General features: G+C 47.8%; 1 protein-coding gene across 2 annotated transcripts in view; it reads left to right on the top strand.

Moving 5' to 3' along the window:
• Positions 1-25,897, top strand: part of NR6A1 (nuclear receptor subfamily 6 group A member 1) — a 67,695-nt gene that overhangs the window by 9,678 nt on the left and 32,120 nt on the right. For both annotated transcript variants that reach the window (XM_058038298.1, XM_058038297.1), the window contains exon 2: positions 2,259-2,318. In XM_058038298.1, coding sequence (XP_057894281.1) covers positions 2,259-2,318 — 60 coding nt within the window. The remainder of the gene's footprint in view (positions 1-2,258; positions 2,319-25,897) is intronic.

Here is a 25,897-nt window from a genome sequence, read left to right as displayed (position 1 = left end):
AAATACCAGTAGTAGCACAAGCCCAGAAATGCTGATGTGTTGCTGCCCTTGGATGGCACAGCTGTGCCATGTTCCTGCAGGGGCTGTGGGATTGCTGGGTTCCAGCAGCACAGGGCATTGAGGGGATTGTGACCCCAAACTTGAGCAGCTGGGGGTGGTGAGCATGGTGAACATACTGCAAACAGCCAGTAAAACACAGAATTTCCAAGTACGGCTGGGAAATAGTTACTTTTTGTTGTTTGCAGCCAGTAACGTGGCATTACAGTGAACAATCTAAAATTTCACTTGGAGAATGTGTGCTGCCTCTCTCTAAACACTTCCCACTCAGAAACCTCCCTTCAGAAGGCACATGCATGATTGAGTTGCTCTCTGGGTGACACCTGATGAGCCACCGCAGATGCTGGCAGGTGTAGCTTACTGCCCTGAGTGCCTCTGCCCTCGCAGCAGCTCTCGGTGCCTGCCCTGTGCCATCTGGCCAGGGCTGGGCACTGACCCCTGTGCCAGAGCAGCAGGTAACCTCGCAGGGACCATCTGCTGGGCTGCTGCCCTCCCTCAGCCTGCTGAGACCTCTGTGCTCAGGGCTCACTCTGCACCACCCTCCAAAGAGGCAGAGCGACCTCAGCCTGCACTTACTGCTTGCCTTACCTTGGATGTGTGTGAGAGCATACGTAGCCTTCAACAGGCAAAGGACAAAACTCTCTCCAGGAACCTGAAATGGCTGTACTACATATGAAGAATATTTTTTTTTTAATTTACAAAACATGTACAGTATATGGCTAGCTAGTTCCTAAATTAGGGAGACTGTAGTATTAAGGTGGAAAATAGGAAGATGCAAAATAATTTTTCTTCTCTGAGCACATCAGAGACTGTGCAGTGTAATGCAGAGGCTGTTGGGAGGTCTGCAGCCAGCAGGTCACATGCAGCTTTCTGAGCACTGCTGCAGGAGCCAGGCAAGATGATAAATTCATGTGTAGGTGTTCTAGGAGTAAATGCCTTGGTAATCCAGTGGGGAGTAGGACAGGAACAAGCCAGGGCATTGCTGAATAAATCTGTAATTGTGTTTGCTGCTTTTCCATGGCTGGTGTTTAACACGATGAACCAAAGCTGCTGCTTTGAGTAGCTACACCGAGGAGGCTCGCGGTGGTATGGAAGGGTGGCAGCAGGATTTAGTCAGTGTGGTGCAGTGTCTGCTCTCACGTTCTGTAAAAATGGTCTGCTGAAGTGTTTACTTTTGTTTGTGGTTTGCCTAATTAGAGCAGAACTTTGCACTTCCAGTGTAAACAGTGGTCCTCAGGGAACTGCCTGCTGCCCCAGAAATGGGAATTGCAAGAATGTGAAAGGCAGGATTTGGGCTGGCAGCAAAGCCTGTTCTGTGGTTAGGAATGCAAACTTGTAGTGTGCATTTATTGGGTCTTGGAGCTAAACAAGAGTTACAGAATATATAATTATGTGAGACCTAGCAGCACCAAAATCACAGAGATGGAGACTGAGCTTGGCTTGGGTGTTGGTGGTGATGTGCTGAGAGGGGCTGTGGTCTTTTGGGAGAGATCAAGCCCAAAGAATGCATCTTGGCTTTGCCTAATCTTGGGTTAAAACTGACCCTGTTAGTGCAAGATGGTTTTCTCCTGGTTTGAGTCCTGGGGAGGTGGATCCTTTCCAAAACACAGAGGGCAGTCTGGCATTTGTTTTTGATCACGTTCTGACTTTGAGGGTTTTCACTGGCAGACACAGGCAGGAAGTTCTGTTTCTTCTTTCAGCTGCTAGAAAATAAAGCTTTGGAGTGTCTTGTGCTTAAAGACACTTGTTTCTGATGCTGCTCCAGATCAAATTCCAGCAGCTTGCCAGCCTTTGGAAGAGGATCTCTCTTCTGATCAGGAATCTTTTGAAGGTTCACTGGCCACAGATGGGAGATCATCATGTCCTTTCATTCCACAGTAATGCTCTGCATACAGTTTAAACCTGGTGTAATTTAGACTTTCTTTGTGCTGGAAGTTGCTCTGAATTGATATTCTCAAACCATCACAAGTTATAAATTACTAATATGACTGCTGAGAAAAGTAGATCTATAGATAATGTGTATGACAGAAATACCGTGAGAGGGGGAGGCTGATGCTGTTGAAATTACCTGCTCCTCAGAGCACCTTCCTCGGGTGACTGAAGACACACGTATTCAATTTCAGAGTAAATGAAAGTTTTCAAAGTAAAACCTTCTCAGTAACATGCACATCACATCTTTCTCATTTTCACTTTCCCATTAGCTGCAGATGTGGAGCAGATGAGTTCCTCCTCTCCTGTCCTCCCTGTGAACTCCGTGGGCAGTAAGTACCCCTTTTCTTGCCATGTGGGACGGGGTAGAATTTCTCATTCTGAGGTAATCCAGAGATGTGAATTGATACTCCATGGTAGAGACTTGGAGAAGTTTTACAGCTGATGCTTGTTCATGGAAGTGGGAATTCCCATAGCTGAGAGCTGATGAGGTATTTCTCACTAAAGTAGCACAGACCAGGTCTGTACATCACTATTTACTCTAGCAGAATGCAGGCTGTGTAAGACCTGTTGCCACCAGAGATATCTCTGCGAAGGAGATGCCTGCATGAGTGATAGAAACCCCTGAGGTGATGTAAATTATGTTGACATGGGAGTCTTTTTCTGTTTCATTCTGACACTTGAAAATCTATAGCCTGACATTTCTCATAAAACTGAGAGCAGCTGGTGCAATCCTCCTCAATTTCAGGGTAATTCTGGGCCTGTAACTTTTTGAGACTTTGGAAACCTGAGGTGCTGGACACCTAAAAAAGGAGGAATTCAGAATTCCTTCTTAACACTCCATCTAGTGGCATTTGCTGTGCGGAGGGAGCAGTCGGTGGGAATCCACTAGATGGCAACAGGCCCTTGTCAGACTGGTGGGACTGGGAAACCGTGTCCTTCACAGGGCTGAGCGCCCCTCATTGAGAGCAACTTTTCATCTCATTGTTTGGGAACTCTGCGGATTGTCAAATGTGGCAGACTTTGAACTGGCAGCTCGTTTCAAAGTAATGCTCAGATGTTCACAACTGCTAAAAGCCTCCCAGAGCCAGGACGTGGTCCCTTCCACGTGCCTTTGTGCTGGTGGACTTGCACTGACTTTTATTGGAGAACTGTGGTTCCTGTGTGATGGGAGTGAGAATCTGGTTCCTTCCTTTATAGCGAGAGCAGCCCTGTGGAGTGCTCTGAGCTCTGAACATGTCTGCAGTTATTTGCCTGGTGATTAATAAAACACATCTTTGTTGGTATCTAGCTACGTTTTCATGCAGTTTATCACTTTTATATGGAAACAGGTAATTTCACATGCATATGTAGAATAATTTGTCATCTAGAGACATGTACAGTTTGTGATGATATATTGGCTAATACTCTATTGAACCTTTGTGGCCTGATACAGCTCAAATTTACTCTTGTGCATTGACAGGTATTAAAACATAACTAAATTTCCCATAGTATTCTCCCAGCAGAATGTATCAGCACAAAAAGAGCAGGGCTGTCCAACATGAGCTGACCCTCCTTCCCCCCTTAAATAACTGTGTGTTAGTGCCAGTGTGCATTTGTCTAGCTGCAGCTTTCATGTCTGTTATCTTTTGCTAAAATGAAAAATGCTTGTCTGTTCCCTATGAAGATATTTATATAAACTTTTGATAAACTAAATAAACCGAGCTCCTCGAGTTCTTTTGATGTCTCCCTGTCTCTCGATCACAGCTCAGCGCTGGTGGCCCCTGCTCAGTCAGGACCATGGGCCAGCCCCCGTGGCCTCTGCCGGGGATGGGTGAGCCCTGGAGCTCCTGCTGGGCAGGTCCCCAGTGTCCCCAGCCCAGCTGTCCCCTGCCTGTGGTGGCAGCACCGAGCGTGCTGTGCTCAGTGTCACCCTGATGTGCTCTGGGCAGCAAACAGTTGCTGACACAAACATCTGAAGCTTCCCAAGCATGGATTTAAAAACATTCTGAACGTGCCTGTCTTTCCTTAGTTTTTTCCCTTGCTGTCTTCCTTACCAAAATTAAAGCAAAAAAAAAAAAAAATTCTGGAGGATTTTTTACAGCTAAGTAGGAACCCAAATTTTAATCCTATTTGTACATGCAGAGCATTTGAGAAGTGTGGAATGTGTGCTCAAGCCTTTGGCTTGTCGTGCATTGGCAAACTGGGGTAATGGCCCCTTTACTGTAATTTCCCCTGTTTGTGTGAAATGTCTTATTCAGAGTAATTGCAGTGAATTATTTTCACGTGTCCCCGCAGTAAAGATGAACACCTCTGTCAGGACTCCTGCATTTTCTACTTTCATGCAGGTATACATGAGGAAAACCAGTTGGCTGAAATGTCTATTTAAAATAACACAAAAGTGCTTTCTTGTGCATCATGTAAGATGTCTCTGGAAAAAATCCAAATTGTGCACTCTCACTTCCGAATGAGTCTGCCAAGCATGCTGAAAATTTTGAGATTTCAAAGGCAGAATGTCAAACTGCATCAAAAATGAGTCATTTGTCTTGTTTTCATAATGTTAAACGATCTGGCAGGCATGCTTTTGGGCTGCTCACTGTTACACTGCTGTGGTAAATTCCCTGTACTTACCCGCGCTGTCGGTGCAAGTGCTCCCTGTGGGCGACTGAAAAGGGCTCTTGGCTATCAGACCCAGGGAGAGGGCAGACTATTCCTAAAATTCCACTTTTGCAAAGTTCAGTCTGTTTGGTGTTGAACTTGGTGGAGCTGTTCCTGTGTAAAATTGAACGAGTTTAAGTCTTTGAACAGAGCAAGCAGATATATTTTGAATATTCACCAGACTGGAGTTTAGAAGTCCTTGGTGAGTTGTTCTGACTTGAGCTGTACAGAGGGACACGGTTCCTGTGGGATAGCAGCACAGCACGTCTGAGCAGGCTCCTTCAGGATAATCCTGAGAGCAGCTGGAGGAGCAAACAAGGCGTAGGAGAAGTGCCTGGAGCCTCTGCTGCCCAGGGATTGACTGACACCAGTGCTGGGCAGAGGGAGATCCACCATCCCTGCTCCGAGTGCCGCGGGGGCACCACAGGAGCCTCCTCTCTTTCCTGCCCACCCTGCCCAGAGACAGGGGCATTTCTGGACAGGGATGTCATGCAGAAATACCTGGAGGGCAGCTGGAGAGGCTGCTCCTGTGTCTCAGGGCAGTGTCAGTCTGTCTGCCATGCAGGGAGGTGTCTGCTCCTCCCTGCACAGCCCCGAGCAGGAAGGTCCCTGCCTGCTCCAGCTCCTCACCTTTCCAGCAGAACTGAAGCTGGCCCTGCCCACCACAGCCCTGAAGAATGTTCTCTGCAGCAGTACCTTAAAGCACTATTTTCTGCTTTGCTTCCTCCCATTCTCACCCCAAAGCCCCACAGTTCAGTCCTTTTTCATCTCTCACTGGGCACTTTGTAGGACCAGTGCTGTTCCATACCTTGGCTCACTCAGGAGGAAGTTTAATTTCCTATAACCTGGTAAAGCAGTAGGTTTATGCTTTACTGATAGATTTACCAATTGGGTGACACTTTTATTAAAACTGAACAAGTTCCTCAACTGTTGTGCTCCTTTAAAATCCCTGTGCATTTCTTAATTAGCACTCAGATCTGCTCATGAGGGAGCTGGATGAGGAATCATGAACTCATGTGGTGGAACAATGGCTCAGTCTTACACAGTTTTGGGAGGCAGAACGTGGACAGGGCATTTCTTTGGCAGAGGTGTCACTTTTCCAGCTGGACAGGCCACCTGGCCGTCAGAGCAGGAGGTCCTTGGGAGAGCAGGAGCTCCTTGGCTGGCTGGTCCGCAGTTTGCATTCATTGATCAGTGAGTTGATAGCAATGAAAACCCACCGACAGCAATGAATGTTGATTGCAGCCATTAGAAGCTGAAGATGCTGAAGATGCCAGGCCATGGCGATGGTGCTTCACTCCAGAGCAGCCCAAGACAAAATTCCCTGGCACGAGCTTTGGGTCTTTCCTTATTCATGGACTCTGCAGTCCCTGGATGGGCAGAACAAGTGCCTGCACCCTTGTTAGGGCTCCTGCTGCCCGAGCCTGCAGTCCTGGGCAGCCAGCTGGGCTGGGGAAGGTTCCACGTGGGTGCCACTGAGGTGCCCAGCCCCTGGTTGGTGTGCCTTGGAAATAAAGGCTGTCTGCTGCCTGCCTGGCTGCAGGGTGACAGCCTGAGCCCTGGCAGTGAGGTGCCAGCCCCTGGTTGGTGTTCCTTTGGAAATAAAGGCTCTTTCCTGGCTTGTCTGGCTGCAGGGTGACAGCCTGAGCCCTGGCAGCAGCTGGAGCTGCCCGGGAGGAGCCGCTCCTCGCCCGGTGAGCAGCTGCTGGAATCAACTGCAGGTTCCTGGGAGCAATGAACGGACATTCCAAAGCTTTCTCCAGCAAAGCTCAAGTTGCCAGCCCAAATGGAATGGTTTCCCTCCTGATCTGGCCTACATTCTGCTATTTTCAATATATACCATGCTCAGATTTGTTTCCAAGTGTCCCATATGGTGTGGATACGTGCCTGCTTTTGTGCTGCCCATACAAAACCTTCCATTGATCTCTTATACTCTGTTCTGCAGAAATTCTGTGCTAGTATAAAGCTTTAATGATTTTTTTTTTAAGAGAAAACAAGCATTTCTTATACACCAATTCACTTTTAGAGAAAGCAGAACTGGAAAAACTCAACCTCTGCAGCTCTTAATATAATCTGTAAATCATGACCTGCTAATGGCAACCACATGTGAAATCTCTGAAGGTTCAGGCTCTCCATTGAACAGAGGGTTTGTGATAAACCTCAAGGTACAGTCAACGGTCGATGGTTTTTTCTAGTTCTCAAACTCACCGACAGCGTTGAATGTTCACTGAAGCTATCCAAAGATGGCTGTGCACATGCACTGGGCAGATTTTCCATGCATATGTTTTCCATAGACTGGCAGTGGAAACACTGCTGAGGACTGCACATTCTTTATTGTGAAGCCTTAAACTGCAAAGTATTTTAATTACGGAATGGAACCTTGAGGACTAATGAATTGCAGAAGTGTAACACTCTTGGTTATGGATGCTGAGTTCACTCAGTATTGCTTAAACCAGCTTTGAATATATTGGAGTTGCAGTTGTGGAAAAGCCTTTCCTCTTGTGGATATACAGGTTCTCAATAGGAGCACTAAGGATGTTTATAATGATTCAGATTTCTTTATAAAGTTCACTTGGAAAAGTTCACCCACAGTGCTAAAACAACAGAAGTGAGAGAAGGGGATCTACTTAGTGGAGTAATAATGTCTGTGTTTCCACAGCTCCTGTCCCTGCTCTTCTTTCCCCTAAAAAGAGGAAAAAGTGGTTTAGTCTCTTTAAATCTCTATATTGCATCTAATTATCTTCACCTTTTCCACTTGGCTTGCATGGTTCCAGAGGGATGACTTATCTGCAGTTTGTTAAAAAGTAAATCTGCTGCTGTATCTGAAATAACTTTGCTGTGAGTGCAGCGGAGCCTACAGAGTCAGGGAGGATAATTTACTGCTTAAATGCTGGAAGCTTGCTTTAAATTCAGAATATTTTCTCTTGTTGCAGGGATCTAACAGTTTCTCTCAGAATATCCTGAGCTGATACATGCAATTTAACAGTAAGTGTATTGTCTACTAAAGTACTCGAAGCAATCTTGCTCAGGAATACAGATTGTAGCCTGCACTTAAACTGATTGATTTTAATGGAATCATTAAACATCAGCTGATACTGAAAATCAAAAGAATTCTCCAAAAATTAGTCTCACCTTTTTCTTGCCATCATTTGGAGTAGGAGCTGGTGGAAAGAACAAAGACAATTTGAATTAATCACAAGCAGTGCTCAGCCTGGAGTGTTAAGCCTCAGGAGTGTCCCAGTGTGAAGGGTGACTACATGTGGTAGGTATAACATAAATCAAGGAAACTCAGTTCAAGTCAAGCATGAAATTTTGGTTTTAACAAACCAAAACAGTGTGTTTATATTTAAATGACATTGTGAGGGAGGCTTTTTTTCTCAATTTACTACTTCTTCCTCCTTTATCCCTCCAGTGACCTTTGAGGTAGGAACTTTCATCTTCTTGTTTCACAATTTCAGAGCCTGAATTTCTACTGTAAGTTAAACTGTACATGTTATTTCTATATCCTGGCTGCACACTCCTTCCCCTTTGCAAAGTTCAAAGCTCTCCATCAGATTTTTTGGACAGAGTCCAAAATGATAAAACAGCTCTCTGGAAACTGTAATGGGCAATATGTGATGGTCTGCATGACCCTCCAACATACCTTCCTTTCTCTCAGACTTCTTTCACCTAGGAAACACTGAAACTAGAGCTGACAGCTGCCACCTCTATTGCAATTCCTAATTATTGTTTTTTGTTGTGAAAAAGCATGAAGTGGACCCTCCCCAGATGCTGACAGGGGTCCCTGAGAGCCACCTCTGTTCTCTGTATGAACACCTTGTGAGCTGGGGTCCCTGAGAGGCCACCAGGCAGGAGGCAGTGCCTGCTGAACGAGACCTTTCCTATGAACGGAAATATTGAACATTGGGAGCACATGGGGGTTTCTTTCAAATTACAGCGGAGAATGGCTTGCTGTATGAAGAAAATGGTTTCCCCAAAATTTGCATACAAACCCTGAAACACAGTGGTTAACCTGTTTGTAAGAGGTAACTGTTCAGGATTGAGTTAATTTGGTGCAGGTTTCTTGTGATCTTTGTATTTATGGGGCCTGAACAATTCTTACACCCTAATCCAATCATTCTACTGGCTCCTCACAATAAGGCTTTTATTTAGCAGGGCAGGAATCACAACAGCACTGCCCTAATGTACCACTAAATAAATTTTACAAATGCATCTGGTAGTAAACCAGCTTCCCTTTTCCTCCCAGCCCTGTGCTGTAGCTGTGGCTCTCATGAGGGAGGTGTGTGACCCCAGTGAAGGAAACTGGGGCCAGGATTGTCCTCAGCACATGACAGAGTCCTCCTGCCTGCCTGGTGCATCCCAGAAATGCCATGTGCAAGCACATTTGCTTTGTCCTGGAACAAGCTTTAATTGTATTATAAAAATGTGTTTTCTTTGTCGAGGTAAATGACTTCAGCAGGGTAAACATGCAAATACCCCTTGGGGAGACAAGAGCATGGAATTGCTGCCAGTAATTTTAGTTATTGCAGTTTTACTGAAATTGGGGTGAGTGTTTAACTAGCAGTGCCATGGCCAAACACTCACATTCAGCAGTCTTCTACAGTGGGCACTGGAGGTTATTTTTAACTGCCCAAAATTCCTTGAGACTACTGCTTGACAAGGCTGGGGGCTACGTAAAACTGGGGGACAAAGTCACCAATGTGCTCCATTTGCCCTTTTAGAGCACAGTGCTGTGGTGATGATCCCAGAGAAAAGAGATGCAGAGCTCTTGTGGGACCTGGGAGAAATGCTGTTAGTACCAGTTTCTATCAGTTTAGGGAGGACTGATCAAGTTCTTTTAATCTCATTCCAAGTTGACAAGCCTGCTTGTGGATGCAGCATACTCTGGACTTTGTGAGGTGTTTGACTTAATACTGAATGACAATTTAAACTGGTATGATACAAATTTGCTGTGGCAAATGTTAAAAGGATTAACAAATGACAAATGGGGAGGTCTAAATGCAATTCCAAGTGGGAACTTGATCCAGTTGGCGCAGCCTTAGAATGACTTGGCCACATCCTAGAGCGTGGCTGTAGGCCTGGGGGAAACACAGTATATCCCATATCAGCAGGTTTGGGGTTTTAGACAGAAGAGTGACACACATTTGGATCTCTGGATAAATCAAGTGCAAGTGAATGCTTTGGTCCATGTTTGGGAACAGGGAATACAGACCATGTGTGAGGACACAGGGCTGGGCCCAGGAACAGTTCTTGCCATGGAGATAATGAACTGCATGTGTGTGCACAATCTGACTCTACTACTGTGCAAACAATGAAATGTTGAACAGCAGCACAGTCTGCTGCATCTGCATCTGGTTCTCCTGAAGCTGCTGAAAGGGTGGATGCTTTAGCCAGTTCTGGCACAGGCTGCCCTGGAGACATCACTGAGCTGAGCAGGTTTCTCTAAGTTTTCAGTGGAGAACAATTAAAGACTGTCACCAGGAAAATCAGGTTCTCTGAGGGAAACCAGAGAAGGTTCAGGAGTTCTGTCCTGTCTCCTGACATCCTGACCTGCACAGCTGAGCCAGTCAGAGCACAGCAACCCTGCCCTGGCTTTGGGAATGGGTCTGCCTTCACAGCAGGCAGCACAACCTTGGCAGCGGGTGCTAGCAGGGAAAAATGGTCTGAGTCTTCAGAAACTCAAGGCACCAACTTGTGTTTCAAGAGCATATGAAGGAGTGGAAAGCTTTTTTGACCTATTGGGATGTGATTTTACAAGAAAATGATACATTCATGCTTGAAAAATGCTAGGCTAAGACTCAGCAAATGATTTCAACTGAAAAGTAAAGTAAAATTATTTTGGTTATGATTTTTTCCCAAATATTTTAAAATAAGGCATTTATGAATGAGCTGCTCTGAATGTTCTTGCAATCTGACATCCCAGCTTGAGTAATGCAATGCCCTGTGGTTTTTTAGGTGCTTCACCAAACCCTTTCTGAGCTATCAAAATGGTGAAATAGATGGAAGCTCCACTTCAGAACTGTCTGTACCTGGCCTGGAACAAAGTGACCTCAGCCCAGGGTGTCTCACTGATGGTGTCGTCATCTCATTTCACAGAACTTCAGAAATTGTCTTTGTTGGGAAAAAACTGCTTTGCATGTCTGGGACCACTACTGAATTGCAGCTGTTGGCTGTAATCAATAAAGCAGTTCTGACTCCTAAAATAAAATCAAACCAGTGGCTAATGGATGTTTGGAGAACGCTACAAGGAGGAGAAGCTTGCATATTTCCTGCTAATCATCTCCTGTCTTCCAGACATTTTTCAACACACAGACTCCTGGAGACAGACTTCTGTGCGTTCAGTCACCAGGAATGCATTTTTCTTTTCATGAATTTGCACAGCTTCCCTGTGAACTTTTATCCCCTGTCTTTTAAGATAACATTTGTTGCCGTGAGGATGATTGGCTGTGTTAGATCCATCACTTTTAATGGAGAGGAATCTCAGGTGTCCTCCTGATGGATTCCTGCAGCTGCACTATGGCTGGGCACATCTAATGCTGGGTAAGCAGCTTTGTGAGATATAAATAACCCTGTCTTCTCTGCTGTATTAAACATGCTCACAGGTCTTCATCACTGAGGACTGTGCTGCTCCAGACCCAGGATGTGCTGCATTTATGGTGGTGGTGAATTTAGGATAAGTGCTTCAGAAGGTCCCCCTGTGCTGACTGCTCTTCTAGGCTGGCAGCTTTGTGTCTGCCAAGATCAAAAGATTTCCCATTAGCTGTGAATTCAGGCATAGTTCCTGTGCCTGTTTTGGGAAGGAGAGAGATGATCCTAACTGCAGATGATTCTGGTACCGAGATTGTTTTCCTCCTTTTAGCTTTTTAGAAATTGCTGGCGGAGCCATCAGTCTGACAGTTTTCACAAAAATCTGTTTCTGTGTGGCAGAGCATTGCCGTGTTGCGCTGAGGTTGGAAGGAGCTGGACCAGTCTTTGCCAGGGCAGGGAGGGCAGGAAGCACCAGTGGTTCTGCTGTTGTCATTGTTTCTGCGTGGATAATGGAGCTGGGTGATGTCAGAGAAGCCTGGCTTTGGAGTGAAGCTCTCCTTGGCTTTGGTGGGCAGTGCATGGGTGGGCTCACCCCAGCACAATGCCTGCTCCTGGATGTGTTTCACAGCAATCACTTCAGTTTTCCCATGTGGGATACTGAATGTGTGCCCAGAACCTGCACTTGTAATGGGCGAACACGGGGAAAATATGGTTCAAAGTAACAGGGAGAAAAATCTGAGGTTCTGTTTTGTTGCGATGGCTTCCTGTGACTTCAGACAGGGACGTGACCCCCATGGAACTGCTGCCATGTGTCCCTGTTCACACACTGATCATACACAACACTAGAAAAATACAGAGTTTTTAAAATATGCAAATTGGGACTTTTATATTTGACTCCCTGTCTGGAATATTAGCAATTCCATATGGATAAAGCTTAGGTTATCTGCTTGGGAAGCAGTATGGATGGAGAAGGATCAAATGGAGGATTTGCTTTTCATAATCATAATGGCTCCTCGTGATTCGTTGATAACTGTCCCTTTGAAGATAATTAGTTCCTGGTTTTCATCTTTATGATCCAGCAATTCTCATCTGATAGACTGCAGGATTTGAAGTTCTTCTCAGAAGAAACACCTGTAAAATCTCACTTTTTGGCTCAGTTTTGGCAATGTGGCACCTCCGGGTCAGTTTTATGCTGCCACCCTGTAAGACTCCATTTCCCAATACACTCACTGCAATAAAGATTTTACTTCCAGTAACTGTATAGAACTGAAGCAAAGAAAATGACATTATGATGACATTGTAATGAGCAGGAAAATGAATCCTCACGTGGCTTTCTCCCCATCCTGGTAAAGGTGATGAGATTTCTCATCCCTTGCCAACGTCTGGCTCAGCTGGAAGCGTGTTATTCTTTCCATGAGCAGCGTCCTCCAGGTGCCACACAGGACAAGTGCCCTGATCTCAGTGACCTCTGCAAGGTCCTGCTCCCATCCTGTGGCCGTGGTCACTCCAGTCAGCCCCAGCAGCACCACCAGGCCTGCATGGACGTGCTCTGGGCTCTCGGGGAGACTCCACACCCTCAGCACGCTCCCACCCACACCACACATGCATTTCCACTGTGTTTCCTTGCTCTTCCCTCCCATTCTCACACCAAATTCATTCAGCCTTGTTTACTGAATGGTGGTCTGAACGTGCAGTGTTGGCTTCAGAGCTTCAGCTGTGTTTCTGTGAAACTTTCCTCCCGCTGTGTGTGCCTCAGCACATCTTGAACTGCTCCTTCAGGTGTTAACATTTAAAATAGAAGTGTCTTCAAAGACTTGTAGAACTAACTGTGATTTGGGGGTAAAAAAAGAGGCGGTCTCTTCTATCTGGTTACCAGGCAAATATTCCTTGGAAGAAAGACTTCCTCCCCCACCTCTTATATATTTAATTTCTTTGCTTTTGCGTGCTTTTAAATATTGGATGGATGTGCATATGACCCCCAGGTGGGCAGGACTCAGCCATTCTTCTCTGAATTATACATTTAGCCTATTTAAATGCAGCCATCATGTGAAACAAAAAGGAGAAAATGTACTTATGTTCATTTAGAAGAATGATCTTTCGATAACGTCACCAAATATTGCAGGGTTTTATCTTGCCTATAAAATAAATTGGTCCCAGTGTGCTGTGAGATGCACATAGAAGTTTGAATATGAAAGTAGTATAAAATTCAGATGAGTTGGTAGAACTGGCTTTAGAATTTTGAAAAAATGGGAACAGATTTCCTAAGATTGCCATGTGAGGGAGGGAGGGACGTACCGCAGGTTTTCATTTGTGAATCTCAACCCATTGGCATATTTTCTCTTCTGGTGCCCTTTCTCCTGATGTTTGATTGTATGACTGACCTTTTGTCCTGGGGTGTGATGAGAGCACAGGTGTTCCAGATGTGCTTTGTGCCCCAGCATGACAAAGCCACAGAGACTGATGATGATGGTAATGCTCAAATTTGCTTGGTGGGCTTTGGATTGCGAGTTCTGCAGTCACTTCAAGATTGTTATAGTTTTTCTGTTACACTGAACTGACTGGTGTTTAGAAAACAGTTTCTAATATTTTAAGAGACACCTCCTTGTCTTCCCTCTCTCAGTGCTTCCACCACCAGCACGGGCTTTGCATGGGCTCTGTTCTAGTAATTGCTTTCTACCGGAACAATTAAGAGCTGTGAGAGGAGAGGAAATTTGGCTAAAATGTTCCAAATGAAAATCTGCTTTTATGTGGTTTCAGAATGACGACCCAGCAAGCATAGGTGGATGTACTGAGGAGTGTCAGATTCAGACAGCACCATCCTTATCCTCAGTAAACAAGAGGGGTTGGGAGGGACATCTGGATCTGGGCAATCCACACCACCTCTCCTCCCAGGGCACCACAAAGCCTCACAGGTACAGACAAACAGCCTCGCTCACATATTTCAGCACTTCCTTCTTTTCCAAAGTAGACTGCAGAAATATTGCATCTACACACTGGTTACTGAAGGCAAAAAAATGAATTAAATAGGGCAAACAAAGCTGGAGCTAAGCTATTATGTATTTCAGACTGCTTAGTATTTGGCATGTGGACCAAATGCTTTAGATTATAAGGCATAAGCCTTTCAGAACCTTAAGTTATTTTAAAATTAAATGGATGACAGGCACAGGTCTGCTGCATGGATTTGATTTTCTTTGTGTCTTAGCAGAAGTAGTAAGCAATGTCTCTAAGTATCTAATAAAGCTATTTTCTGCTATTACAGAAAGGTTTGTTATGAGAAACAGAACTGAGAAAGGATCACATTTTCAATAAAACAAATTGAACAGATTCTCAGAAATCTAGGTCACAGTAACAGATGACCTATACATGGTCCTAGTTTTTGATGCAACTGTCTAATCTGCTCTGAGAGTACTAGCCAGACATCATTCCTAATTGACCTTGATATTCAGTGAACAGAAAGAAAGCTAGAGCCACATGATATTTAAATCTTTAGCAGAAAATAATATATGGCAAACTTGAATGTATTCTGTTTTGTAACTAGGACCTTTTTCATGTGAACCTTGTCTGCAAATGTGTTGATCATCTTAACAGTCTGAATTTGAGGCTCTACTAAAGAGATAAATCTGAGTAGGAAGAGCCAGTCCTCAGAGCCAGTTGCAGGGGAGGGTTTTCTGTACCCCTGCACCCTCTGTACCCTGGCTGCCCATGGGCTCCCCAGGCTCCTCAGAGGGTGAGGGCTCTCTCCTGGCCTGCTCTGGTGGCTCCAGCAGCAGCCCCGGGGTACCCAGCCCTGCTTATGTAAACGGAGCTGCTGCCACTCCAGGGCACTGGCGTGCGTGCAGCTGGAAATGTGAATGTGGGAGACTGGGAATTGCAGAGCCTGGTGAAACCCTGGCCACTTCTGCTCCCAGACCTGATGAATCCTTTCTGTTCATGACCCCAGACTCAAGATGTAGCACTGTTTACAGAGGCACTGTGGACTTGTACAAGGGAACAGAGGGATGGATGTGTGCTCTGATGCTCAAGTAATGTGTGCTCAGAGCTTGGAAAAAGCCAAGTAGGAAAGCCTTGCATACTCATATGACAAGGTATTTTCCAAGAGAACTATAAACTGATTTGATTACCGAAATGAGAATCAGTAAATGTATTGACAGAATTTTGGGGAATGATGCCGTGCTGGACTCAGTGTGTTCCAATGCACTGGATCAGCAGTGCCTGTGCCATGGCTGGGCTCACCCTGCCTGGGCTGGAGCCACCAGGGCACACAGCCCCTGTCCCCAGTAATGGAGCCACCAGGGCACACAGCCCCTGTGCTGGAGCCACCAGGGCACACAGCCCCTGTCCCCAGGGCTGGAGCCACCAGGGCACACAGCCCCTGTCCCCAGTGCTGGAGCCACCAGGGCACACAGCCCCTGTCCCCTGCCAGGGCTGGAGCCACCAGGGCACACAGCCCCTGTCCCCAGTAATGGAGCCACCAGGGCACACAGCCCCTGTCCCCAGTGCTGGAGCCACCAGGGCACACAGCCCCTGTCCCCAGGGCTGGAGCCACCAGGGCACACAGCCCCTGTCCCCTGCCAGGGCTGGAGCCACCAGGGCACACAGCCCCTGTCCCCGGGGCTGGAGCAGCTCTGAGCTGGGGGCAGTGCCACGGGGGGACACGTTAACACTCCATGTGCTGCCCGTGCCCACCCATCCCACAGAGCCTGGCCTTTCCCAGGGGAGCACGGGGTGACCTCAGGGCTGAGCAGCCCTGGTGGTGCTGCAAACCCAAACTGTGCAGATCCCAAAGCTGCTGTGGTGCAAAGCAGAACTCCCATTCCCAGGCTTCCTGCAATATTCATTCCCACACAATTAACTGCTAATGCGGGAGGGTTCCTGGGTTTGAGATGCAGCACTCAGCACTCAGAAATGTGCAGTTTTACCCAGGTCACTGCTGGCAGTGGGTTCATTTCTTTGTGTTGTGCAGCAGGGCAGCTGCAGATGGTTTGAGCTGCTCTCAGGGAGGGCAGCAATGACTGAAGTCTGTTTGAAAAGGTGATGTCATCCGTCTGTATGTCCGTGCTGCTTCTTAGGGAAACACATGCTTCCATGTTATCCTTTTATCAAAACACCCAATTGTTATCTTTTGAGTTCTTAACATTTGAAACTGTTGAGCACTGTTAATCAACACTGTGGGTCTGAAACTATTACAGCATCTGCTGGCTATTATTAAGATAAAATGAAATTCTTAGGATTCCACATTTTTTGTTAAATTGCCAAGTGTATTGTGAGATCTCAGCATACCTGACGCATTTTTATTGGCAACCAACCCTGTAATGCAATACCATCTATTACTGGTTGGATTATGCACGCGCTGCTCTTCTGCATCTGCTGCAACTTCCAAGGCTGTTAGTGCTTGTGACAGTGCTTCAGGCTTTAGAAGCTTTCCCTTGGAATAGCTGTAGCTGGAGTTGTGCAAACTGACTTTGGAATTATCTGTTATTTCTGTGTGCAGTTTAAATAAACCCTGACCACATGAGAAGAGCCATCAGCATCCCTTTCTTATGTGCCTGATGGGATTGTTGCCGTGTCCAGGCTGAGTCTGCGGATGTTGTTGGGGGTGGGCCATGCCCAGACATTTCCCTCGTGGCTGTTTCAATTCAGCAGAAGTGCTTTTTGCCTACCTAGAATGGTCTGGTTTCCATTCAGAACTCTGTGCTTAACAGGTACTCAAAATCTTACAACCCAATTGCAAGGACTGAATCTAACTTTTCAGCACATTTTTTTTTAGACAGCACTTTCAAGGAGTAGGTTTTAACATTAGCATCTGGATGAATATTAAGTATTAGCAGTCGTACAGGTAACAGAAAAGGTTGCTGCACATTAAGAGTACCATGGCATTTCATCAAAAGTGTGTTGCAGATAGAGGATCAATATCCTTAACACTTAATAAAAATAATAATGTTTTTGTTCAAGGGCCTACTTAGGGTAGGTCCTTCTGGGCTTGTCAGCACCAGCAAGAAAAAAAAAATCAAAATAGGTGATCAGAATTGGGCTAGATTACAATCAAGCTAAGTTCTACTGAGAACTAATACACCCAAGGCATTGTACTCCATAAGGAAGAGAATTCAAGGAAGTTATATAATTACTCAGACAAAAGTGACTCCTGTGAAAAGTATTTACATTCATTCACATTTATATTTTTAATGTTCTGAAATAACAGCTGAAAATTCCATCAGCTGGCCCCTCACATGTATGAGCCCCTGTCAGTCATACAAGAAGCACATTTTTTAGGAGTGTGTTCTTTTAGTCATCCAGCCTTTTTTTCCCTTCTTTGCTCAGGACCAGTGGAAGCAGGTCCATCATACCATCATCTGCCCCATGGGCTGGTGCAGAGCACTAGCACTGCTCTCTCAGGTGTCTCCCTGGGACATGGACCTTCCTTACTCTAAAACTCTTCCCCTTTTCCCAAACTCCACACCAGGACTGTGTTGATAAAAGCACGCTTAACAGCAGCAAACAGCCCAACGACTGTTTCTGCATCTTATGATGCTTTGTAAGGCTGCAGCTCATACCGAACACACACTTCCCAGCTGTAGTACACAACTCTCACTTTCGTTGTTTTTCCTGGGTGAGGAAGAGCCAAGTCATGCCACCGGCGCTGCAGCGAGGCTCTCACCTAGAGACACCCTCGCACCGCGTGCCTTGTGGAATTCTAACAGCCCAAACCCCGCTGCACCGGGGATTCCGTCTGCCTCTGAGGTGGCAGGAGGCAGGATTTCTGGAAAAACACAAAAAGAGAGCAGGACCAGCCCCAAGGCTGCCGCTCTCGGGGCGAGGAGCGCCCCAAGCCCGCGCGCGGCGCCGCGCACAGCGAGGGGCTGGCTTCTCAGCTAATAAAACCTGCTGGTTGGTTTTCTAATCTCAATAATTTCTGCTCATTGGCTCCAATCAGCAGATTAAAGCCCAGTCTCCGAGCAGTTCTCATTTTAACTCCAGAGTGGGGGGAAAGTAGGGGAAATGGGAGGTACCAGACACCGAGCGGTTTGGTTTTTCTTATTTATTTTTGTGTTTGCCAAGTTGACACAACTGAACAATGTTCTTCTCCCCAGCTGGTACTGGAGCTGCATGGAGTAAATTTACTGGACCTTTTAAGATGAAATAAGCTGCCCAGCCACGTCCCCTTACAGCCACCACTAAACCAAGTCCATTAGAACACCACCCCATCTCAGGCTGGACATCAGCTGCTTCGGTAACAAATCTCAGCTTTTATAAACACTTTGAGGTTTTTTGTTCTCAAATTCCAGTTCTCCCCCACGCAACCCCCCCCAAATTAAAATCTCCAGCCAGATCATGCTTCTGCCTTCCAGACCCAGGGCAGCTGAAAAGTAACCATATGGACTTCATGATTTTATGTACTGCGACAATAAAGCTTTTATGACATTCTAGGTGGTTAAAAATGGCAGTCAGGAGCTCTTAAACATGGCACAGGCATGTTGCTGTTCTGAACCGACAGACCTGCCAACAGTGCATCAAAAGCTGTAATTTCCTGTGCAGTGAAGCCCCTATCTCTGCTGCCTCCAGCTTTGTGTCCCAGGGCTTGTGCCTGTGTGCTAACAAATCTCTATTGTCCAGCGGGGCGAATAGTGGCTGGGACCAAAGAATTGCTGTCTGGTTTCTATTCAAATCCAGGTAGTCAGAGATATGAATGGAGTTTCTGGAACAGCCATGTGAATAACCCCTGCTCTGCGTGGAGCTGCAGGCGCTGCGTGGCCGCTCCGCACCGCGGCCAGCACGCCGCTCGCAAATACACTTTTGATGCTCCTCGTGGCTTTTAATACTTATTAACTTTTAAAATATGCTATCTCGCATTCCTGGACAAAACAAGGAGGGCAAATCGTCCCCTTCTCAACTTGCTAAACTTGTGGAAGAATTCTACTTAGAGCTTTCATAATGGGTTGTTTTTGCTGAGGAAGCGATAGGAAAAGTTTATGAAAATTATTTTCTTAGAAAATACCAGATTTTTTTAGTGTACACTGAACATCTTTTATCATGCACAGAAGTCCAAGTACCACTGCAGAGGATTTTGGGAGAAAATAAGTTAAATTTCTTTCAGATATCGTATATACAGTCCATTGCAGTCACCACCGTAAATCACTGCAGATGGTTTGGGGGAGCAAATACATTAAATTTCTTTTAGATATTGTATTGAGTTCACTGCAATCGGCACAGCTAATCACTGTCGACAGTCTGGGAGCAAACATGTTAAATTTCTTTTAGAGCAAGTTACGATAAAAATTCCGCGTGTGATGGAGCAAGAATTGGTGGAATTCTGCACACGGGGGCTCGTTTTATTGCAGTTCTTTTTGTATTTGTAATGATTTTGTTCATTAACATGAAGCTTATGGAAGCGAGCCCCGCACGGCCACAGAACCAAGCCGCCGAGCCCGGGGCCGTCTCAGCCCTCCCCGACCGCAACTGTCGCTAATCCGTCGCCGGTCGCGATAGTCTCCGCGGGCGGGGCGGCCGAGCGCTCGCCCCCGCAGGTGCCACCGGAGCCAGACAAAAGGGGCACCGGGGGCATCCTCTCTGCCTCTCCCCGCTCGCCGTCCCCGCCCGGGTCTCGGCGGTGCCGGGCGCTGCCGCCGCGGGGCGGGGACGGCGTGTCTGGGGCTGCCCCCCTCCTTTGTGTCCCCGTCTGGCTCAGTTCCTCCCCGCCAGCCCTCGGGCGACACGCGTGTCTGGTTACCGACCCGCACCCGCGAGCAACTTCCAGCGCCGCGGAATCGCTCGAGTTTCTGCTTCTTCTTCGGGGGAGGAGGGAATAAAGCGGGGAGGGTGGGGGGGGGGGGTAAGGGGGAGCTGCCGCCTGTTCCCCCTCCCCCGGCACCGGCGGGGAGCGGCTGCTCCAGCTGCGTTACATTAACGGATATATATATATACACACACATATATGAAAAAAAAAAAAAAAGCGCTTCTGTTGGAGAACAAAGGAGCACGTGCAGAAATGAGACTGGAAAAATGAAATATAATTAAAAAAAAAAACCAAACAAACAACTGGCGGCAGGTCGGGGCGCAGCGCGACCCCCGCCCCCCCGGCGGCTCCCCCCGGTCCGCCGGGACTCGGATTAACGCCTTACCTGGCGGGGCGCTCCCGGGTTCGGCTCCGCGCTGGGCTCGCTCTCCCCGAAGTTGGCGGCGGTGCGGACGGCCCGGCGGCTCCCGCCGCTGACCGGCGGCCCCGGCGCGGCGCGGGCGGGGCGGGAGCGGCGGCCGGACCCGCCGAGCCCCCGCGGCCGCCGCCGCCCGCGCCCCCGCCCCAATATATAGCGCCCGCTGACGGGCGGCCGCGCGCGCCGTCACGTGCGCGCCGCCGCCGCGGCCATTGGCTGCGGGAGCGCGGGGCCGGGCGGCGATTGGGCCGCGCCCGCGCCCCGGAGGGTCCGTCCCGCCCCGGCGGCGGGCGCAGGGCCGCGCTTGTTTGGGTGCCGGGCGGGCCCGGCCCGCACCTGCCCCCGGCCCCGCCGCGCCTCACGCCCCCGGCCGCACCGCGGGGCCCGGCCCCGCCCGCCCCCGCCGCGGGGCTGTCACCCGGCCCCGGCGGGCGGTGCCCGGGCCTGCTCCGCCGGCCCCCAGCCCCCGCCCGGGTTATCCCCGGCCGCTCTGGGCCACTGGGAAACTGGGTCACGGCGCGGGCCCGCCGCCGGCGCGGGCACCGCGGGCAGCACCGCGGGGCCGCTCCGAGTGCGCGCTGTGAGGCGCCTCAAAGGTGTCGGAGAGCGGCTCGAGCGCCTTTGGCCCGCGCTGTGGGTCCGGGCAGAGCTCGGGGTTGTCCCCTCGGGCGGCAGCACAGCCCCTCGGACCCCTGCGGCTGCATTGCCCTGAGCCACACGTTCATCGAGGAGATTTTCCACTTGTGTTTTTTCCTTTCCGTTCTTCAGCACAGTGAGAGCAGCCGCTGCCGTTTCTGTGGCAGGACAGAATAAAACACTTTAAAGCACGTTCTCAATGAGACCACCTGATGATGAATGAACTGCACTACCTTGCCAGTTCCCGTGGTGTGACACTGACAAAACTCAGAGCTGCTCCCACAACTGGTCTGCATCCCTTCCCTGTGCTAGGACAGTGAACCAGGACACTGGGCTGCCTCTGGAGTTGCAGTAAGATGTACTAACTTTGTTTCTGTCAAGTGTTCTCAGAGGGAACCCGGGACTGAGGAGTGGGGACAAATCAATGTCTGTGTTATATTTTCTCTTCTCATTTCTTAGCCTTTTTTTCTCTGCTTTTTTCAGTCCCTGACTGACCTTTTCTCTGAGAACGTTTTGAGAGGTGAGCCCAAAGCCCTGGCCACTCTCCTTGGTGGGAGTTTGGACTGGGTGATTCCTGAGCTCCCTTCTGACCTGTGATCTGACCTGTGATCCTGTCCTGTGGGACAGGTTCTCATTCTCTAACACTGCACTGTTGTCACTCTGTGTTTATGTTAAAATGCTTTCAGTAACCCTGCAGCAAGCACTGCTGGTTCTGGGTTCCTGTGCTTTGGTGGTGTGGCAGCCCCAGCACTGGGGCAGGTGGGGGATGAAGGGAGGGAGCCATGGTGGCAATTCCTGCCCTTTGCTGGTCAAGTTCACTGAGTTTTTCAGCTGTGCCACGATGTCATTAGCAGGGACACGAGGACTGCGAGGGGTGGGTCAGAGGGCCCTTGTGGGCATTCTTGACACGGATTTCTGTAGAATTCCCCCTCAAGGGCTGGATGAATGCATAAATGGAAGATGAAAATGGAATGAGGAAACAAATGACAGTTACATGGAACTCATCCAAAAGGAAGCAATTTGGAAAGAAAAAGAAAAAAAAAAAAGCTTGACATGCTGCTTTAATGGTGACCCAGGCTCGTATCAGTGTCACGCAGCTGCCATTGATGTGGATGAAGAGGTTCCCACCTCCCTGGCATGAGTGTGAAGGAGATAACTCCTATCTGCTGTCCATTCTACCCACAATCACCCTTGTAGTGCCTTCTCCTGCTCCCAGACAGCTTCCTGTCTGCCTCCTCTTCTGAGGATTGTCTTTCATTTCTTGAGTCATTTAGTTACACTCCTGAAGCAGTTGATGCAGTTGTTAAAATATGTATTTTGGTGCTTGCTGAGGTAAGAGTGGGCTTCTGACTGAAAAACACGTGGTATCTTTGATCATATTTATGAAAAATAAAAATTAATCCATAATATAATTTTTGAGGGTAATATGGGCTTTACAAGGTATCTGAACAGCTATGGAACCCATTTTAAGATTAGCAGAAATACTGTAGAAGTCCTCAAATATGAAATGTTAGGGTCTGGAAAAGAGAGCAGGCTTTTGGCACAGTGTATAAGCACAACCACATGCCAATCTCCAGGTGCCTCCTTCTGTCCCCACATCAGAGGTGATCTTCAAATGTTTGAGTCCCTTGAATATTTTGAGGCTCGTCCTAATTATTTTGCTCTCATTCTCAAAACACTCAGTCCTGCTCAGTGGGCTGAACATGGCGATTGCTAAATTAGAACCGTGTTTCACTAAGTCCATGGAAAGCATCATTTCCATTGGGAAGTGAGCTGTGGAGCAGCGGTGCAGAGCGAGTTCCCCAGGCAAGGGCACCGCGGCCGCGCTGCTCCTCCGAGCCGAGCCGGGCCCTGCAGGATCCTGTCAGTGCTGATGGCGCTGGGGGCACGACGTGGGGGCTGACACACTTTTCAGCTTTCAGCCCTTTTACACTGCTGCCATCAACTCTGTTACATTTTGCTGCTCAGAATTTACCCGAGTCAAAATGAAAAAACGATGGAGATCTGTTGAGGCATCTAAAGGAGAGGCAATGCCGGTGCTCCCTTGTGCTTCCCCCAGTTATCCTCGGGTCTTTCTAGCAGTTCCAATCATGAAGAAAGGCTGTGAAAAATTAGGGGAGGGAGGAAGGAAGACTTCCCATGAGTTTGGTCAGATCCAGTGTGCTGATCCACACAGGCAAGACCCAGGGCAGACGGGTCTCATTTTCTCTTCATACCACAAAGACCAGCAGCTGAAGAAGTGGGGGTTTAAATGATACATGTATTTTTTCCCTTCTGTGTCATCTTTATTGAGAAATAAAGAGAAATCCAGAGTGTTAATCTGAACTTCCCCCTCTTCCACCACCCCAGTGTGGGAGGACAGAATAAAACACTTTAAAGCACATTCTCAATGAGACCGTGCTGGTCAGACCAACTAAATTATCTTCTTATCCCTCTCCATTGCTGTTCTCCTCCTTTCCTTGGGAGACTGAGATGTGCCTATTGTCAAGTCAGTTCAGGCAAGACTATAAAGAAATTATTTAAGAAAATAGTTTGGGAAAAGTTAATTTGGGTCAAGGAGGGATTAAGTGAGGAAATTGTTTCTTTACATCCTCTGCTAAGAAGTAAGCAAGGGAAGAGATTGAAAATAAACCTTTTGAGCCCATTTTTGGAGTTATTTTGTATGTGCCCTGTCCTTTTGGTAGCTGTCATTGCATAAATCCATCTAACTTGATGAGGAAGGAAAGAGATTCAGCTTGAGAGCAAATTCAAAGTGAAAAGATTTGGCCAGTGACATGATGAAAGGGATAAATGTAGGTAGAATGGGATTAAACAGACGTATTCTTGGTATTGAACACATGGCTCAGAGGCCTTTACTCTTGGCAGCCTTATTTGAAGCCAAATTTGTATCCCTTTTACATGAAAAAGGAAAGGTAAAATTAATTTAAAAAATCAATGTGAAACTGAGTGAGATAGAAATTGTTTGATAGAACTGATAGGCATTTGTGAAGCCTCTCTGCAGAACATCATGAGCAGCATCAGGGAGCAGCTGTGGCAGCAGGGATGCCTGGGTTTGGAGGGCTGGTCTCAAGGAGCTGTCCTGGTGGCTGCAGCTCTGCCCAGGAGGGGCCTGGCTGCAATTTCCCCCTGACAAACAGCGCTGGGCTGCTGCATTCCTGCTCATCCTCCTGCCTTTGGAACCTCAGCGGGAGTGGGGCTCCCTGGGCCTGCCCAAGCATTGCCTTTATTCCCAAGAGTGTGTGCTGTGTGCACCTCAGGACAGCGGCTGGCACCACAGTGTGGCACAGTCACTCTGCTGGGCACAGCCAGTTGTGCTCACCAGGCTGAGAGTGAGAGCAGCTCCAATTCTCTCGCCTGGGGAGTAAACTCGAGGGGGAAAGTAAGGCACCAGACCAAAACTGAGTAAGAAGTCAGTAGAAGAGCCAGAAACAGGGTCGGCTAACCCTGTGCATTATTTGTGTTTTAGGGTATGCTGCCAGTATTAATAACAAAAGGATTGGCTCCGTTTGCACACTGGGGCTATGAAATATGCATGCCTGTGTTCCTGCAATCAGGGGAGCGCTGTCCTCCGAGGAGCAGCACTGCAGGTTAGCACTCTGCCAGGGTCCCCGTGGCTGGCTGCTTCTCGGTGCCTGTCACCTTCTGTAGTCATCAAGTGGATAAAGAATTTTTGTCATGCTGCTTCATGAATGAAGCCTGTGCTCCTAAAGAGCATAAGAATTAGCTCTGAAGTGTGCATTAGCACAAAGCCGAGGATGTTGGAAATCATAAAAACTAAAATACACATGCACTCCATTTTCCCTTTCCCTTATCCTGACTCTGAGTGGGGATAGAGTCTGGGTTTAGTTTGTCACCGTTTTTTTTCACCCTGGCTGCCGCTAAAATGCTTGGGACTCTGGAGAGCTACCAGCCCTTTGCTTTTAGCATCATTCAAAAATCTTCCATTTAGAGACCATTCTGATATCTTGGTGGTTTTTTTTCTTCGTCGTCTTTTTTTAACTACTAAGGAAATTTGCATGAAAATGGAATCATTGTTTCTGAAGAGTTCCATCTGCTCCTGCTGCTTATTCTGGAGCTGAAGTCATAATCCTCCGTTTGTGAAATTTCCCATTGAAGAGATTTTTGGCTTGTTATAGTTTCAGCGCAAAATTTCAGAACAGAAGAAATAAAGATGCTTCACCTAGAAAAAAAAATTAAAAAGAAAAAGCCTGGAGATGACATCAGAAGTGCCAGTATATCTGCAGTCAATACACTGTAATTCTGTAGGGACTGAGGGAGTAGGAAATAGGACAGTACATGAGGGGTGTGGGGCTTGGGGTGGGAAAATGCATTTCCTCACAGCATCTGAGCTTTGGTTGGGGTAATGAAGGAATTGTAATGTTCTGGGTGGCTCACTAAATAGGATTCCTTTTGGTGGAAGTGAAAGGGCAGGAATGGTTCAGGGCAACAGGAGTGCTCAGATGAGCCAGAAACAAGAAAAGTCCCTTTAAAAGAGCTTTTTGACCAGAATGGAACTGCCAGGCTTCCCCCAAGGAGGATCCATGGGATGGATATTCACGTAGCCACTCTCACAGCCCTGTATCTACTTCCGAGGGGTATGTTGTGAAGAGAACGGGATTTTTGTTGTTGTTCTAATTCCTTCTGTTCCTGTGTTTACTGACACTCGTGTGCAATGCCTGTGTGAAGGCCGGGCACATCCAATGGCAGCGGCAGAACACGGAGGATGAGTGTGCTGGGAGCTGTCCTGCCCGGACCTCTGTCGCTATGCAGAAATGCTGCGGGAAACTGGGTCAGGGCAGCGGGCTCGGGCTGGGGATCGCGTGCGGCGCGGTGCGGGCTCCCTCCGCTCCCGGAGACATTCCCGGGGAACCGTGACCTCCTTCTGCATCCCCATCACGGCATTGCTCCCCGCGCCACGCGGGTGTGTGTGGAGAGCATGGCGTATGTACCAACCGGGCTGT

Source organism: Melospiza georgiana, chromosome 20, assembly GCF_028018845.1.
Source record: "Melospiza georgiana isolate bMelGeo1 chromosome 20, bMelGeo1.pri, whole genome shotgun sequence".
Taxonomy (NCBI): domain Eukaryota; kingdom Metazoa; phylum Chordata; class Aves; order Passeriformes; family Passerellidae; genus Melospiza; species Melospiza georgiana.
The sequence above is the reverse complement of the archived record's forward strand: the minus strand, read 5'-3'. Positions and strand labels throughout refer to the sequence as shown.